Source organism: Corella eumyota, chromosome 1 (assembly GCF_963082875.1).
Source record: "Corella eumyota chromosome 1, kaCorEumy4.1, whole genome shotgun sequence".
Lineage (NCBI taxonomy): Eukaryota > Metazoa > Chordata > Ascidiacea > Phlebobranchia > Corellidae > Corella > Corella eumyota.
The window spans coordinates 14,712,583-14,725,560 of NC_137490.1; the positions used below are offsets into that span (position 1 = coordinate 14,712,583).

Below are 12,978 nucleotides of genomic sequence, written 5' to 3' on the forward strand. Positions count from 1 at the left end.
AACCATTTGTGGTTTAAGCCATATATAATCATTTTAGTTACTGAGAATATATATTCAAAAAATCATTTTTTTACATTTTAAAATTATATTTGTGGTCGTAGAGTTGTCACCAAAAATTCTTCATTTTATTTTTTAAAACTGGAAACCCTGAGATGTATTGACCTTGTTTTCTATTATTGTACGTAGTTCAGTTGTTCTACCTTTGATTGGGAGGCAGAAAGTAGGCGTTTTTATTGTGGTGACTTAATCTATTATTCGTTTTTTGTGAAGGTATGAACGGGCTTAGTGTCGCATACCTTTCATGAAACAAACTCATCGTGACTAAAGTAGACTTTATAAATCTGAAACTTAATTATCAATTATAGTTGGACTTTTAGAAAGTCGATAGTTTTTGGTTTAAAAGTAAAATCTGGATTGGCACTTAATTAAATCTTATTAATTAGATAATTAACGACTACTCGAATAAAATGACATAAAAGTAATGTTTGGCAAGATATAACAGAACCTAATTTGGTACAACATAACAATATATAACTTTTTTTCTACATAATTTTTTAATTTCTTTTTAAATTCAAACTGCTCATTATCAAAATTTGTGTTTCTTTTCATTCATTTGGATGTTTTGTCGTTTATGGATTTATTTTCACTTTTAAATCAAAGAAAATGCATCGCTCAAAGGCAGCATTTCAGGTGCTTCAGCGCCTGACAGTTTCGGCACGGACTTCTAAAATTGTAGCCCGAAACTTTCAAACAGCAAAGCATCCTAAAAGGACGTTAACTAATTTGTACACACGAAGACATTATGCAAGTACCTCAAGTTCTAACAAAAATGCTGCGCGCGCTGCAGCGGCAAAAGCTGAACCATTTTTAAATGGTAGCAACTCAAATTATGTTGAAGATATGTATGAAAGTTGGCTTGAAGACCCAAAAAGTGTTCATAAAGTAGGTTTCTTCTTATTTTAAAGATTAAGTATTTGGTTAATATAAAAATTCACAGGATTTATTTTAAAAAATGTATATATATAAAACAAGAATATAATAAAAATATTTATAGTATATACATATATTTTTGTATTAAAATGTATGTTTTTTTATAACAATAACATTACTACTGTTAACAATTTATTCCCTAATTGAACAATAAAGTTCAAGTTGAAAGACGGTTGAAAGTTGCAATTATAATCAAGAATGTAGGTAAACTTTATACCTTAATTGGCTATTAAATAAACTACTTACCTTGCCAATTACTTTACATATTTTAATTGCTAATGTTCTAATTCAAATTTTTAAATTGAGTATTTGTTTACACAATTAATTTGTTTCTTGTAGCTAAAAGTTAAGCTTAGTGTGTTGTTGTGTATGTAAATTAAACTATTTCTTGATTAAGAAATTAAAATGTTTGTTTTTTAGTCTTGGGATTCATATTTTCGTAATGTAAATTCTGGTGCTCCTCCTGGTCAGGCTTATCAATCACCTCCTTCCATTGGAGGTGGAGGAGTTCCTAGCAGTGTAGGTGTTCCTGGAGGAGCAGGAGAGATCAATTCAGGTGAACTGAAAGAAGTTGTAGATGAACATCTTTCTGTACAAGCACTTATTCGAGGTTATCAGGTATAATACAAATTAAAATTTTATAATTCTGTTCTGTAATATTAGAAATTTTTTTTAAATATTTTTAATATGATGTGTAGTATATACAATTTATCATTTTTTAATCTAGTTAATATCTATCTGGTATGTCTAATAAACCAGTTATTTGCAGACAGATTTTTTTTTTAAAATTGAGTTGTATAATTAAAATTTAACCCGTCTTACTAGATTCGGGGTCATAGTAACTCTCAGTTGGATCCTTTGGGCATTTTAGATGCAGATTTGGACTCAACTGTTCCGCCAGAGTTGTCTTTATCCAGTTATAACTTGGGTATTTTAAATTAAGCTTAGGTTTAGTAAGTTGTGTTTTTTGTTAACGTCTTTTAGGAAAAGGTTTAATTTGTTGATTTTTGCACATCGCCAGAAGCTAAATGTGTTGTATGCATTTGTGTATGTTAGTTTAATTAGAATATTGCAAGAATTTTTTTTTTAATTTATTATAATAACAAACTATTACAAATAATTTATCAGAAACCTCGATATGTTAGATTGTTTTTATTTTAATATTCTGCAAATGAATTCTGGCAATTTTGTTCTGCTGAAATGTTGCATGATTTTGATTAATTTATAGTTAAGGGTCAGTATTTTGGATAGTTTTTACAAGGGATGAACACAAGCAAGATATAAAAACATTAATGCAGTGCAGTAACTCTCAGTTTTTTTTTTTTAAATTTTTAGGAAAAAGCCAACAAATTATGTAGATATATTTCCTCAGGTTGATGATCCTTAAAAACTTTACATTAATTGTAAATCCCTAATCTTAATTTTTAATGGCTTCTCTTCAGATACGTGGCCATTTGGTCAGCAACTTGGATCCGCTTGGTATCGCTCGACCAGTTTCAATCGAAGAAAATAACCTAAACTTTGATGACCAACATTTTCGAGACATTCTTATCTACGGCAAAAATATTCCGTTTGGTCAGCGAGTAATGGTTAACGTGTGTGGGTGTAGTCGTGCTTGAGTGAATATCTGTAGATACTGACATTTCATTTCTGTTGTAATTTTTAATAATTATCATACGGCATAATTGTTTGGGCTCAATTTTATGTTGTGTTAAAGATTGCCTTTACACAACTGAAAAGGAATGATTTAAACTTCAATCCTAGGGTGATGTTGTTAATATTAATATCATCATCATTTTAATATAATACTTTGTTTTGGTTTTGATTTGTAGAAGGTGTTGTAACAATAATGTAAACTATTGGCTATAACGAACATTTCAATATTAGTGTTGCTAAATTTAATCTTTAGTTAAGAACTAAATTGTAGTGGTTTGGTTGTTTATGTTGTAATTTTCTTTTGTTAGGTTTTCAGAATTGAAATTATAGTAAAAAGCTTTTATTCTTGCTGTGCAACTGCAATTTTTTTGTCCTTATTATTGTAGAACATACCGGAAGTCAGAATATCAGGATTAAGCAACAGTTATTAGGTGCACAACCTGTAATGTTCACCTAGAACTTTTTAACAATTAATCCAGTTCACTAAATCTACCTAAAATTAGGTTTTACAGAAAGAAAATTTTAGGAAATTAGAATTTATCTCCCCTAAGCTTTGTAACAGTACAGCACTTAAATGTAAAAGGATGTTGTTGAAATTATGGTTGCATGACATCTGCGTTGTCATTGTGTTAATTTGTAGTGTGATTTGAAATCGTTGACATGGCGACAAGTTTGACCAATCATAATTTACCCTTTTTCTAAAGCACTATAATGTATACTGAATATGTTTTGCATGCTTTTGTTATGTGGTTTGGTTTTAATTAACTTCTGGTGATGTGCAAGATTCAATTTTAATTAAATTGCCTTTGAAAAAATTCAATCATTTTTTTTGATATAATAAGTTAACTTTACATTTGACTGAAGTGTTTAATAATATTTTAATTCAATCTACTCCCTTAGTATTGTAAGTAAAAACTAACATAAAACAACCATGTTTTATTGGTAAATTGAATTAACAATCAAAAAATAGATTTTATTTGGCAAGCCTATTGATGAATAGATTTTAATATGTTTTGAAGTAAATTTTATGATATAAAACACTAACCAATATCAATTTTTTAAATGAAAAGAAATTGCATTTTTGTTTACAAACAACTTATCTAACTATAAAAGGTGAAGCTGAAATGGATAAGGTTTATCAACTCCCCAAAACAACAATGATTGGAGGTGAAGATAAGTCACTTCCCCTTAGAACAATCATCGAAAGATTAGAAGTAAGTTTTTTTTTTTTATTATTGTCCAAAAAATATAAAATTTAAATGCATAACCATTACCAATGTTTAGCTGATTTTCTTTATTAGATTTTTTGTATTTTGTTATTAAGTTGTTTACCACGTTCAAATAATTTTTATACATTTTTTATGTTTAAAAGCATTTTTTACCATACCAAAAAAATTGAAAATTTTGACAACATACCTATAACCAATGCAGGGCCACAAATATAGAATATTTTTGTTATTTGTTTTTCAGTAATTAAGTTAACTTATGCCATTTACCTTGTTAAAATAATTTTTATACATTCTTTGTGTTTAAAAGCATGCATATTGTCGAAGCATTGGGGTTGAATACATGTTTATCAACAACTATGAGCAGTGCAACTGGATTAGACAACAATTTGAACCTCCCAAAGTGACAGCCCTGTCTGAACCAGAAAAATTATTGGCTTGGGAAAGATTACTTAGAGCAACAAAGTAGGATTATGTTGTTATTATTTTGTAATTAAGTTTTAATTGTGGTTTTTGCAGTCGATAATTGCTGCTATTAAGTGTATCATATAAATTTTGATGACAGATAATATGACCAAGTTAAGAGCTTTAGTGTATAGGCCAAACTTAACGTGATCCAAAGTTTTTGGCAATTAGGAAATGAGATAATTATGCTGGATTATTTATTACCTGTAAACACCGGAATTTTATGGAACTATAAAATAACAACAAACTAATGACTTCCTATGAACTTTTACAAAATGACTCGGGTTTTTTGGCCTAATAAACCCCGGTATATAAATATAACTAGTATTGTTATATTTAATTTTTCATTAATCAATGATAGGATTTCTGGAAAATTGTAACACTATATCCAGTTACAGCTGACTATAGAACAATAGTTTTTTTTTACAATGATATTAAAAGCACATTGTATTATGTCTTAAAATTGCGAAATTATGTAATATGATATATCTCCTAAATTAGGATTTCTTTAAGAGTTTAATATCATTTAAATTAATAAAATATTTGATAATTTGTATAATAGGCTATTCAAGAATGACATTGTTTTTTACTTTTTTTAGGTTTGAAGATTTTTTGGCAAAAAAATGGACAAGTGAAAAGAGATTTGGTTTAGAAGGTTGTGAAATGTTGATTCCAGGATTGAAGACAATAATTGACACAGCTTCAACACATGGTGTGGAAAGTTATGTCATGGGCATGTCACACAGGTACAATTTTGTGTATTATCTTTAATAAGCTTCGTTTAAGAAATCTTTTTATGCTTTGGTTTTCTTGAGTTTTTATAAATTTACGATAAATATGATGCCTTCGGTAATTCCATTAAATAGCAATTTTTAATATCTTTTGATCAAAAAATTTATTTTTGTATTTGTGCAATAAATTAAAACCCGATATTTCCAAGGATATAATTAAACAACATCGGTTACGCACTTTTCTATGAATTGCGTTGCAGCTCCCAAAAAATGTTCATTTACTTTTTTTTACAGAGGTCGATTGAATGTGCTTGCAAACGTTATCAGGAAGGATCTTGAACAAATATTTTGCCAGTTTGACAGCAAACTTAGAGCTGGTAAGATTTATTTTATATTTAAAACTTTTTCTAATATCCTTTTGAATAGATTAAAAGTGGTGTTGAACAAATGTGTTAAAACATAAAATTTCTTTCACGTTGTTATTCAAAATTTTAATTAAGGTGTCTGTATGCAAATATAAGTCTTACCACTTTTTAAAATAGCAAACATTGTTATGCAGTGATTTAGATTTTCAGTGTTATAGCAGTTACAACATAAATCTATACCATTGTCGTCAAAAAAATTTTAAAAGTCGACACTTAATTTTGAAATGTGACATTGACTTATCACTAGAAATTATAAATAATTTAAAATTTAATCGACTTGCATAATTATATGATAGGCGATGAAGGATCTGGAGATGTTAAATATCACTTGGGAATGTCACATCAGAGAATTAACCATGTTACTCAAAAACTCATCAACTTATCACTGTGTGCTAATCCATCCCATCTTGAAGGTTAGCAATGATTATATTTTAAGTTCATTTTTTATATTTTATTTTAAAGCCAAAACATATAAACTTATAAATTGGTTTTAAAACTGCGATTTTTTGTATTATTTTTTATGGTCATTGAAACTTCGCCAATTTCTTAACAAATATATGTTTTGGTTTTATAGACGGGCAATGAATGTGTTGGCATCTTATGTAATTAGCTTTTAAATCAGTAGTTTCTTATCACCTAGGGACATAATTCTTGAGTTTATACCACAAGCACCAATATTTTTATTATTTCTGTGCACTATAATAAAAGAAAGAAGGCAATGTTCACTTGGAATTTCTTTAACAAAAGAAATACATCCAACTTTTTAACTAAAAATAAAATGATAGCTGCATTACTCATATCTCTTTAATTTTTATATATATTGATGTGTTTAATACATTTGATATTTTATTAATATCACCAATGCTTTATAAACAGCTGTTGATCCGGTGGTGCAAGGAAAAACAAAGGCTGAACAGTTTTACAAGGGGGATAATGATGGACAACAAGTAATGTCCATTCTAATGCATGGTGATGCTGCCTTTTCTGGACAGGTACTGTGCTTGTTTAATTTAAGCAGTTAATATTTAACTATTTTATTGTTAAAAAGGCATTAAAAACTTGAAATGATTCATCTGTTGAATGCTTTATTAGACATTTATTACCTTACTTTATTATTAAAAAAACCTTGGTTAATTTTGTGACAACAATAAAAATTTACAGTGTTTTGTTATTAATTTTTATTGTGCTATATAAAGTTCTTATCTTATCCTTAAAGTTAAACAAAGTATATATCACCTACTTACATATTATATGCTATTATTACACTTTTGTGTATTGGGCTATAAGTTTTAATGTGCGTCACATGATGACGTTATATTTGTTTTGTTTGTTTGCTTTAGGGGGTGGTGTATGAAACTTTCCACTTGAGCGATTTACCAGCCTACACCACGCACGGCACCATTCATGTGGTTGTTAACAACCAGATTGGTTTTACCACTGATCCAAGACACTCAAGGTGGGTGTTTTGATTTTTTTTATAAATTCTGTCAATAATTTGTTGTATTTTAATATGAACATTTTTAAAATATTGGTTCATTTTTAAATACCTAATAACTTTGTAAAATTTGACGTCTGTAAAAGTAATTTAAATATTTGCCATATTTTAAGATCATCTCCATATTGCACTGATGTAGCAATGGTGGTTCGAGCTCCGATATTTCATGTAAATGCTGATGATGTGGAGGCTGTTATTCATGTTTGCAAGGTACATAAGACTATTCTTGTGATATTCCCATGTAGAGCAATACATAAACTTAGGCTAAGTATGTTAAACAAACTTTGTTCTTTTAAAAGGAAGTACCATGATAAACTGTTTTTGTTTGCCTTTTAATCCTGTAAATTATAATGTTTCAATTTTTTTGGTATACGAAGCCAATTTAAAATTATTAAAAATAGATTTTTACATATTGTTGTATATGTTTAGGTTGCTGCAGAGTGGCGAATGAAGTTTGGTAAAGATGTTGTTATTGATCTTGTTTGTTACAGAAGGAATGGGCACAACGAGGTAAAGTGTTTAAAAATAGACAACTTTTATTAGTTGTGTGTAGATGAACTATATTTATTAACCCACTATAAAAAACATGTACTAGATATTATACTTTAAACTACTTGAATGTTTTTTAAATGATTTGCTTTTACAGATTGACGAACCAATGTTCACTCAACCTCTTATGTACCAGAAGATCAGAAAACATCCAAATGCGTTTAAGTTATACAGTGATAAATTACAAACTGAAGGTTTGGTTAAACCTGAACAAGTGCAGGTAACTGACTAGTAGCATCTGATATTTTTTTTTAGTAAAACTTACAAATTTTTCATTTGCCATTATATTGACAACCAAATTTTTATGACAATGATGTAAAATTCATTGCATAATATTTTAAACAGACAAAGGTAAAAGAATATGAACAAATCTGCGAAAATGCACTCGAGAATTCAAAGGAAATTAGTGAACTGACGTTTCGACATTGGCTAGATTCCCCATGGAAAGGATTTTTTGATGATCCTTATGGTTCAATGACACTTGTGTGCAAGGAAACTGGAGTTAGTGAAGATACTTTAAACCACATTGGAGATGTAAGAAAATTACTCTTGTTTTGCATTGCAATGTACAGCTGACTCAACACAAATAATCTTTGTTAAATTTGTTAAGTCTTATTATATTTATAATACAGCCTTTAATTGCTATTCTGTGTAATAATAATATAATTCACTAAGTCATCATAGTCATTAATTGAATTGTTTTAAGTATGCCAAATTTGTAAGCAATTTAGACTGGTTAAAGTAAAGCAGTTTGTCTGTGTCTTGTATACATATTAATTGTAAACAGTATTGCATATATATTTTAATTTTAGGGTGTTTTTTTAAATACTTAAAATATAATTTCTGTTTTTCTATTTATTTAAATAGAAATTCTCTCAACACGACGACTTAGTCATTCACAAAGGCTTGCAACGTGGGTTGAATGGTAGAGCTGATATGGTCAAGAACAGAACAGTGGATTGGGCACTTGGTGAAGCTATGGCATTTGGTTCATTACTTCAAGATAATATTCATGTTCGTCTTAGTGGTCAAGATGTTGAACGTGGTACTTTCAGGTATTTTTTATTTATTTTTCTTAAGCTATTGTAATTTTTGGAAAATGATAAGTTTTCACTTGAGTATTGGATTTTTTATTGGTGGTTTTTTAGTTTATATTAACTTCCCACATTGTTTTACAACTATACTTTGTGCAGTTGCAGTCAAGAATGAGATTTATTAAGTAAAAATTTGTTTCATTTTACAGTCATCGTCACCATATTTTGCACGACCAAAACATAGACAAAAAAACATACGTTCCTTTAAACGATTTGTACCCGAATCAAGCCAAGTACACTGTCTGTAACAGCTCGCTTTCTGAATATGGAGTATTAGGTAAACGAAGGGTTTCGTGTTAAACAAATGTATTGGTGTAACTGTATTACTTCCACAAAAATTGTAATGTGTTTAACATGTGTATACTGCACTTAAGTAAGTAATGGTAATGCCAAAGTGTATCTATAATGTGATGGCTAGTATTATCGTACTACCTTAACATTATAGATATGCACTCTGTACATTGATTTTAGAAATTTGTTTGTAACAAAAATCTACTGCTGTTATTAGGATTCGAACTTGGATATTCGATGACAAATCCTGATGCCCTTGTGTGCTGGGAGGCACAGTTTGGTGACTTCAACAACACAGCACAGTGCATTATTGATCAATTTATATCAAGTGGTCAAGATAAATGGATGCGAATGAGTGGACTTGTTTTGCTTTTACCTCATGGATATGAAGGAATGGTAAGTCAGTTTTAACTGGATTTTGTTCTTTCAGTTTCTATTTTAAATAAAAGTTTTAAACATCCTTTTTAATTTATTGCTTTTGTTTTCTTTAAGGGCCCAGAGCATTCGTCAGCAAGACCCGAGCGATTTCTCCAAATGCAAAATGACGATCCTGATCTGATGCCTAACATCACTGCAAATGACTTCGTGGTAAGACAGTTAAGTGAAGCAAACTGGATCATAGCTAACTGTACCACACCAGCCAACTTGTTTCATATCCTAAGAAGACAAACAGCTTTGCCTTTCCGCAAACCGGTAAAAATATTATCAAAAATGTACATTGCAAATATCCAGCCTTTGAGTTTTTAATTTTGTACAATATTTGTTTTCATTACTGGATCAGCCACATTAACGACGATCTTGTTTAGCTCATTATTTTCACACCCAAGTCTCTTTTGCGTCACCCACTGGCTCGGTCGTCCTTTGATGACATGCTCACCGGATCTTCGTTTCAACGGATTATCCCCGAATCAGGACCCGCCTCTGAAGAACCCGAAAAAACCAGACGTGTTCTATTTTGTACTGGAAAAGTGTACTATGATATTTTGAATGAGAGAGAGCAGCGTGGGCTTACCAAAGATGTAGCAATTACAAGAATCGAACAGGTAAAAAAAATACTTGAATGTTATGTCCATTTTTTTAATTTGTGTCTCACTACTTTGTTATAAATCATATAGTTTTGTTATAATAAAACTCATTTATTAGTAAGATTATAGAACTCTGATACATACCTATTTTCAGATTGCTCCTTTTCCCTTTGACTCTATCAAAGCAGAATTGGAAAAGTATCCTAATGCTGAAATTCATTGGTTGCAAGAAGAGCACAAGAATATGGGTTACTATGACTACTGTAAACCTCGATTGAGGACTGCTGGAAACTGGTGCAGACGTGTACAGTAAGTTTGTTTTTAATGCTATTTTGTGTGTGGGGTTAACAAGTTACAATAAAGTTTTTAGTTGTTAATTACATTAATGTAAAAAGGCTAAGTTGTTTATTCCACAGGTCTATATACATGTTTATATTTATTTACAAAATATGTTAATAGTCTAAAGATTAACTATTTTTTAACCTGCCTAGTTCTAAAATGCTGATATTCATTTTAGTTACACTGGTAGAAAACCAGAAGCTTCCCCAGCAGCAGGATCTAAATCCCAGCATGTCCGACAACAGCAAAAGCTATTCGATGATGCCTTCCGCCGCCTTTAAATACCTTTACTTTCTACCACTCTGCTTATATTATCTGTATCTTCGTACATAAATATATATATTAAAAGTATTTGTTTTCTTTATGCATACTTTGTTTATATATAAAGGCGTGTTACTTTGTACAATATTTAATCATATGCCTTTGTAGGTATCTGTTATATAATTTAACTGCCTGTCAATTGTTGGGCTCTATATTTAAACGCCCCCTAACTATGTTGGGTGTAAGTTAAGTTTCAAACAAAACGTTTCTGTATTTATCTAGGTTATGATGTTATAGTTTAAATAAGTCTTGTGCAGATGGCGACGTTTGTTTTCGCCCTAATAAATTTTTGTTTTGCATTGTGGCTTCTTTGTTTTATGTTTTATCTGGTTGGTTGTGTTTTTGAACATGACAGCAAAATGTTATTACTGTATTAATTAGGAAAAACAAGGTAAGTTTAAAAATATCAAACTCATTTTAGTTTTTGGTCAGAGCTAGCTAATTAGTAATTTTGACATTCGTTGTTGCTGAACAATGTCCTATAGTCTGCCAAACCACAGTTATTACAGCTATACAAGAAAAAATTGTCTAATAAAGCAAGTATTTAAAAATTGTATGGAATGTGTTTTTATGTTATATTTAAAATATTTGTTAGTTAACCTTTCCTTCGGCCTAAATGTGGTTAAATCAGTAATTATATTTAAATTACAGACTTGCCATCCCCTTTTATTTTAGCCTACGGTTTATGGGTGCCTCAATGCTTTCACAACTTTATACGGCTAAGGTTTTAAAAAGTATTCAGTACATTTTGCTTATACTTCTAATTTTTTTAAACTGATTGATTCTAAATGAAACAGTAGCATCAGGTTAATGTGAATGTAGAATAAGTAGCCTCAGTCTGTGATCGCAGCCTTGTACCATCTCCATTCTATTTTTTTTATCCCAGTAGCCTAAGTTTAAGAAAAATAGTCTGGCAATATTAAGGAAGTTATTGTACAACAGTGACACAAAGAAAATTTTTGATCTTTAGTTGTTGTGATGCAGATAATAAAATTTAATGAAATGTGGTACCCGTGCAGATTCAATTTACTATAATCTAATTAAGTAAGAGAAACAACAAGGTAATTAAAAAGGTTTAAGTTGTATAACCAAATCTTTTTTAATTTGTTGGTAGATATTTAGTGGGTATCCATTATATCCTGTTACACTTTCTTTGGCTCCTTTTACACCTACAGTGGAAATTTACATAGGTCACGTGACAAAAGTTTGACGTCATGTATAACTATACAAACAATATGGCTGACGCGCTTAGGTAGGGAAGGTCATGGCGTATCATACCCGCTAAGGACTTTAGGCTTTCAGAATATTAGTCTGGATTAAATAATACATAATTAATTAAGATATCTAAATTTACCAAGTTACCAACTAAGGTTGTGTTTATAATTATGTGTATAGTCGTAGAAAAACTCCTGAATAAAATGATTTTGCTACTTTGCAAATGTTCTATCAGACTGCCTGCCTGGTCTGCTGGTCGCAAGATAAATTTAGCTTTTAATCGAACAATCTATTAATAGCAAATCGAATAAATAATAAAAAAATACCTTTTAAAAGTTAGGCTGTTAGTAATTCAGATATTTTTATGTATGTTTTTAAACCAATTTGATAGTTTGTTTTTTTGATTTACTGATTGATCTGCTGATTTGTTTTTCTGTTGGTTGGTAAAATTTGCAAAGGTTTAGAACAAAACACAGTTTATTGTTTTAGTAGTTTGGACTGTTAGTTTGTTATAAAATTTGATAAAATTATAGAATTTTATTTATTAGAAATAAAATTGTTTTGTCAAACTATTTTTTTGCGTTTGTTAGGTTGGCAAAATGGGTAAATGTGGCTTTTTAAATTTGTTGTAAATTATCAAATATTATGTTGTATACTGTTTAGTTTATTTGTTAAACCTAAATTTTGTAACATAAATATTTGGGTTATTATGTTCAAATTCATTTCATGAATTGAAATTAATTTTACAAATTTTACAAAATTTTAGAAAATAAACAGTTAAATTGGTTAAATGGTCAAGTATGATTTAAAACAGCTGAATTACAGTCATGGTTACTGAAAGGAAGTGACTATTACACAAAGCAAGTAAAATTGCACTTCTGTAAAAAATTGTCTCAGAAAAATATTTTGTTAGTAATTTCCTGTAGGATTAAAATACTCACAGGTCATGAAACCACAACTATTTCATTTTCTGTATCACGTCATAATTTGTTAGTTAGAAAGATCCCACGCATCAAACTAAATCTATATGTAGTCAAACATTTTTTATGCCACAAGAATTTTTATTAATTTGCTTTTTGTTATGACAAAAGCTTGTAATAATATTGTTAAAGCATTGCTATATTTAAACCAATGCGCGTATTCCCCAACATTTTAG

The 12,978-nt window shown here is 29.6% G+C and overlaps 1 protein-coding gene across 2 annotated transcripts; it reads left to right on the plus strand.

Annotated features, from left to right (window-relative positions):
• The first annotated feature begins 625 nt into the window (after positions 1 to 625).
• LOC145763648 (2-oxoglutarate dehydrogenase complex component E1-like) lies at positions 626 to 10,911 on the plus strand. Of its 2 annotated transcripts, none has more exons than XM_082575153.1 (21): positions 626 to 942; positions 1,411 to 1,608; positions 1,816 to 1,918; positions 3,760 to 3,860; positions 4,183 to 4,337; positions 4,937 to 5,083; positions 5,363 to 5,445; positions 5,790 to 5,906; positions 6,370 to 6,485; positions 6,834 to 6,949; positions 7,102 to 7,198; positions 7,418 to 7,498; positions 7,635 to 7,757; positions 7,883 to 8,071; positions 8,405 to 8,592; positions 8,781 to 8,908; positions 9,140 to 9,318; positions 9,415 to 9,615; positions 9,729 to 9,965; positions 10,102 to 10,256; positions 10,465 to 10,911. In XM_082575153.1, the coding sequence occupies exons 1-21, from the start codon at positions 664 to 666 to the stop codon at positions 10,565 to 10,567; spliced, it is 3,096 nt and encodes a 1,031-aa protein (XP_082431279.1). In that variant the 5' UTR covers positions 626 to 663; the 3' UTR covers positions 10,568 to 10,911. The 2 variants fall into 2 exon arrangements, with proteins under 2 accessions (XP_082431279.1, XP_082431278.1); XM_082575152.1 differs by lacking the exon at positions 1,816 to 1,918 and adding an exon at positions 2,433 to 2,565.
• Positions 10,912 to 12,978: the final 2,067 nt, after the last annotated feature.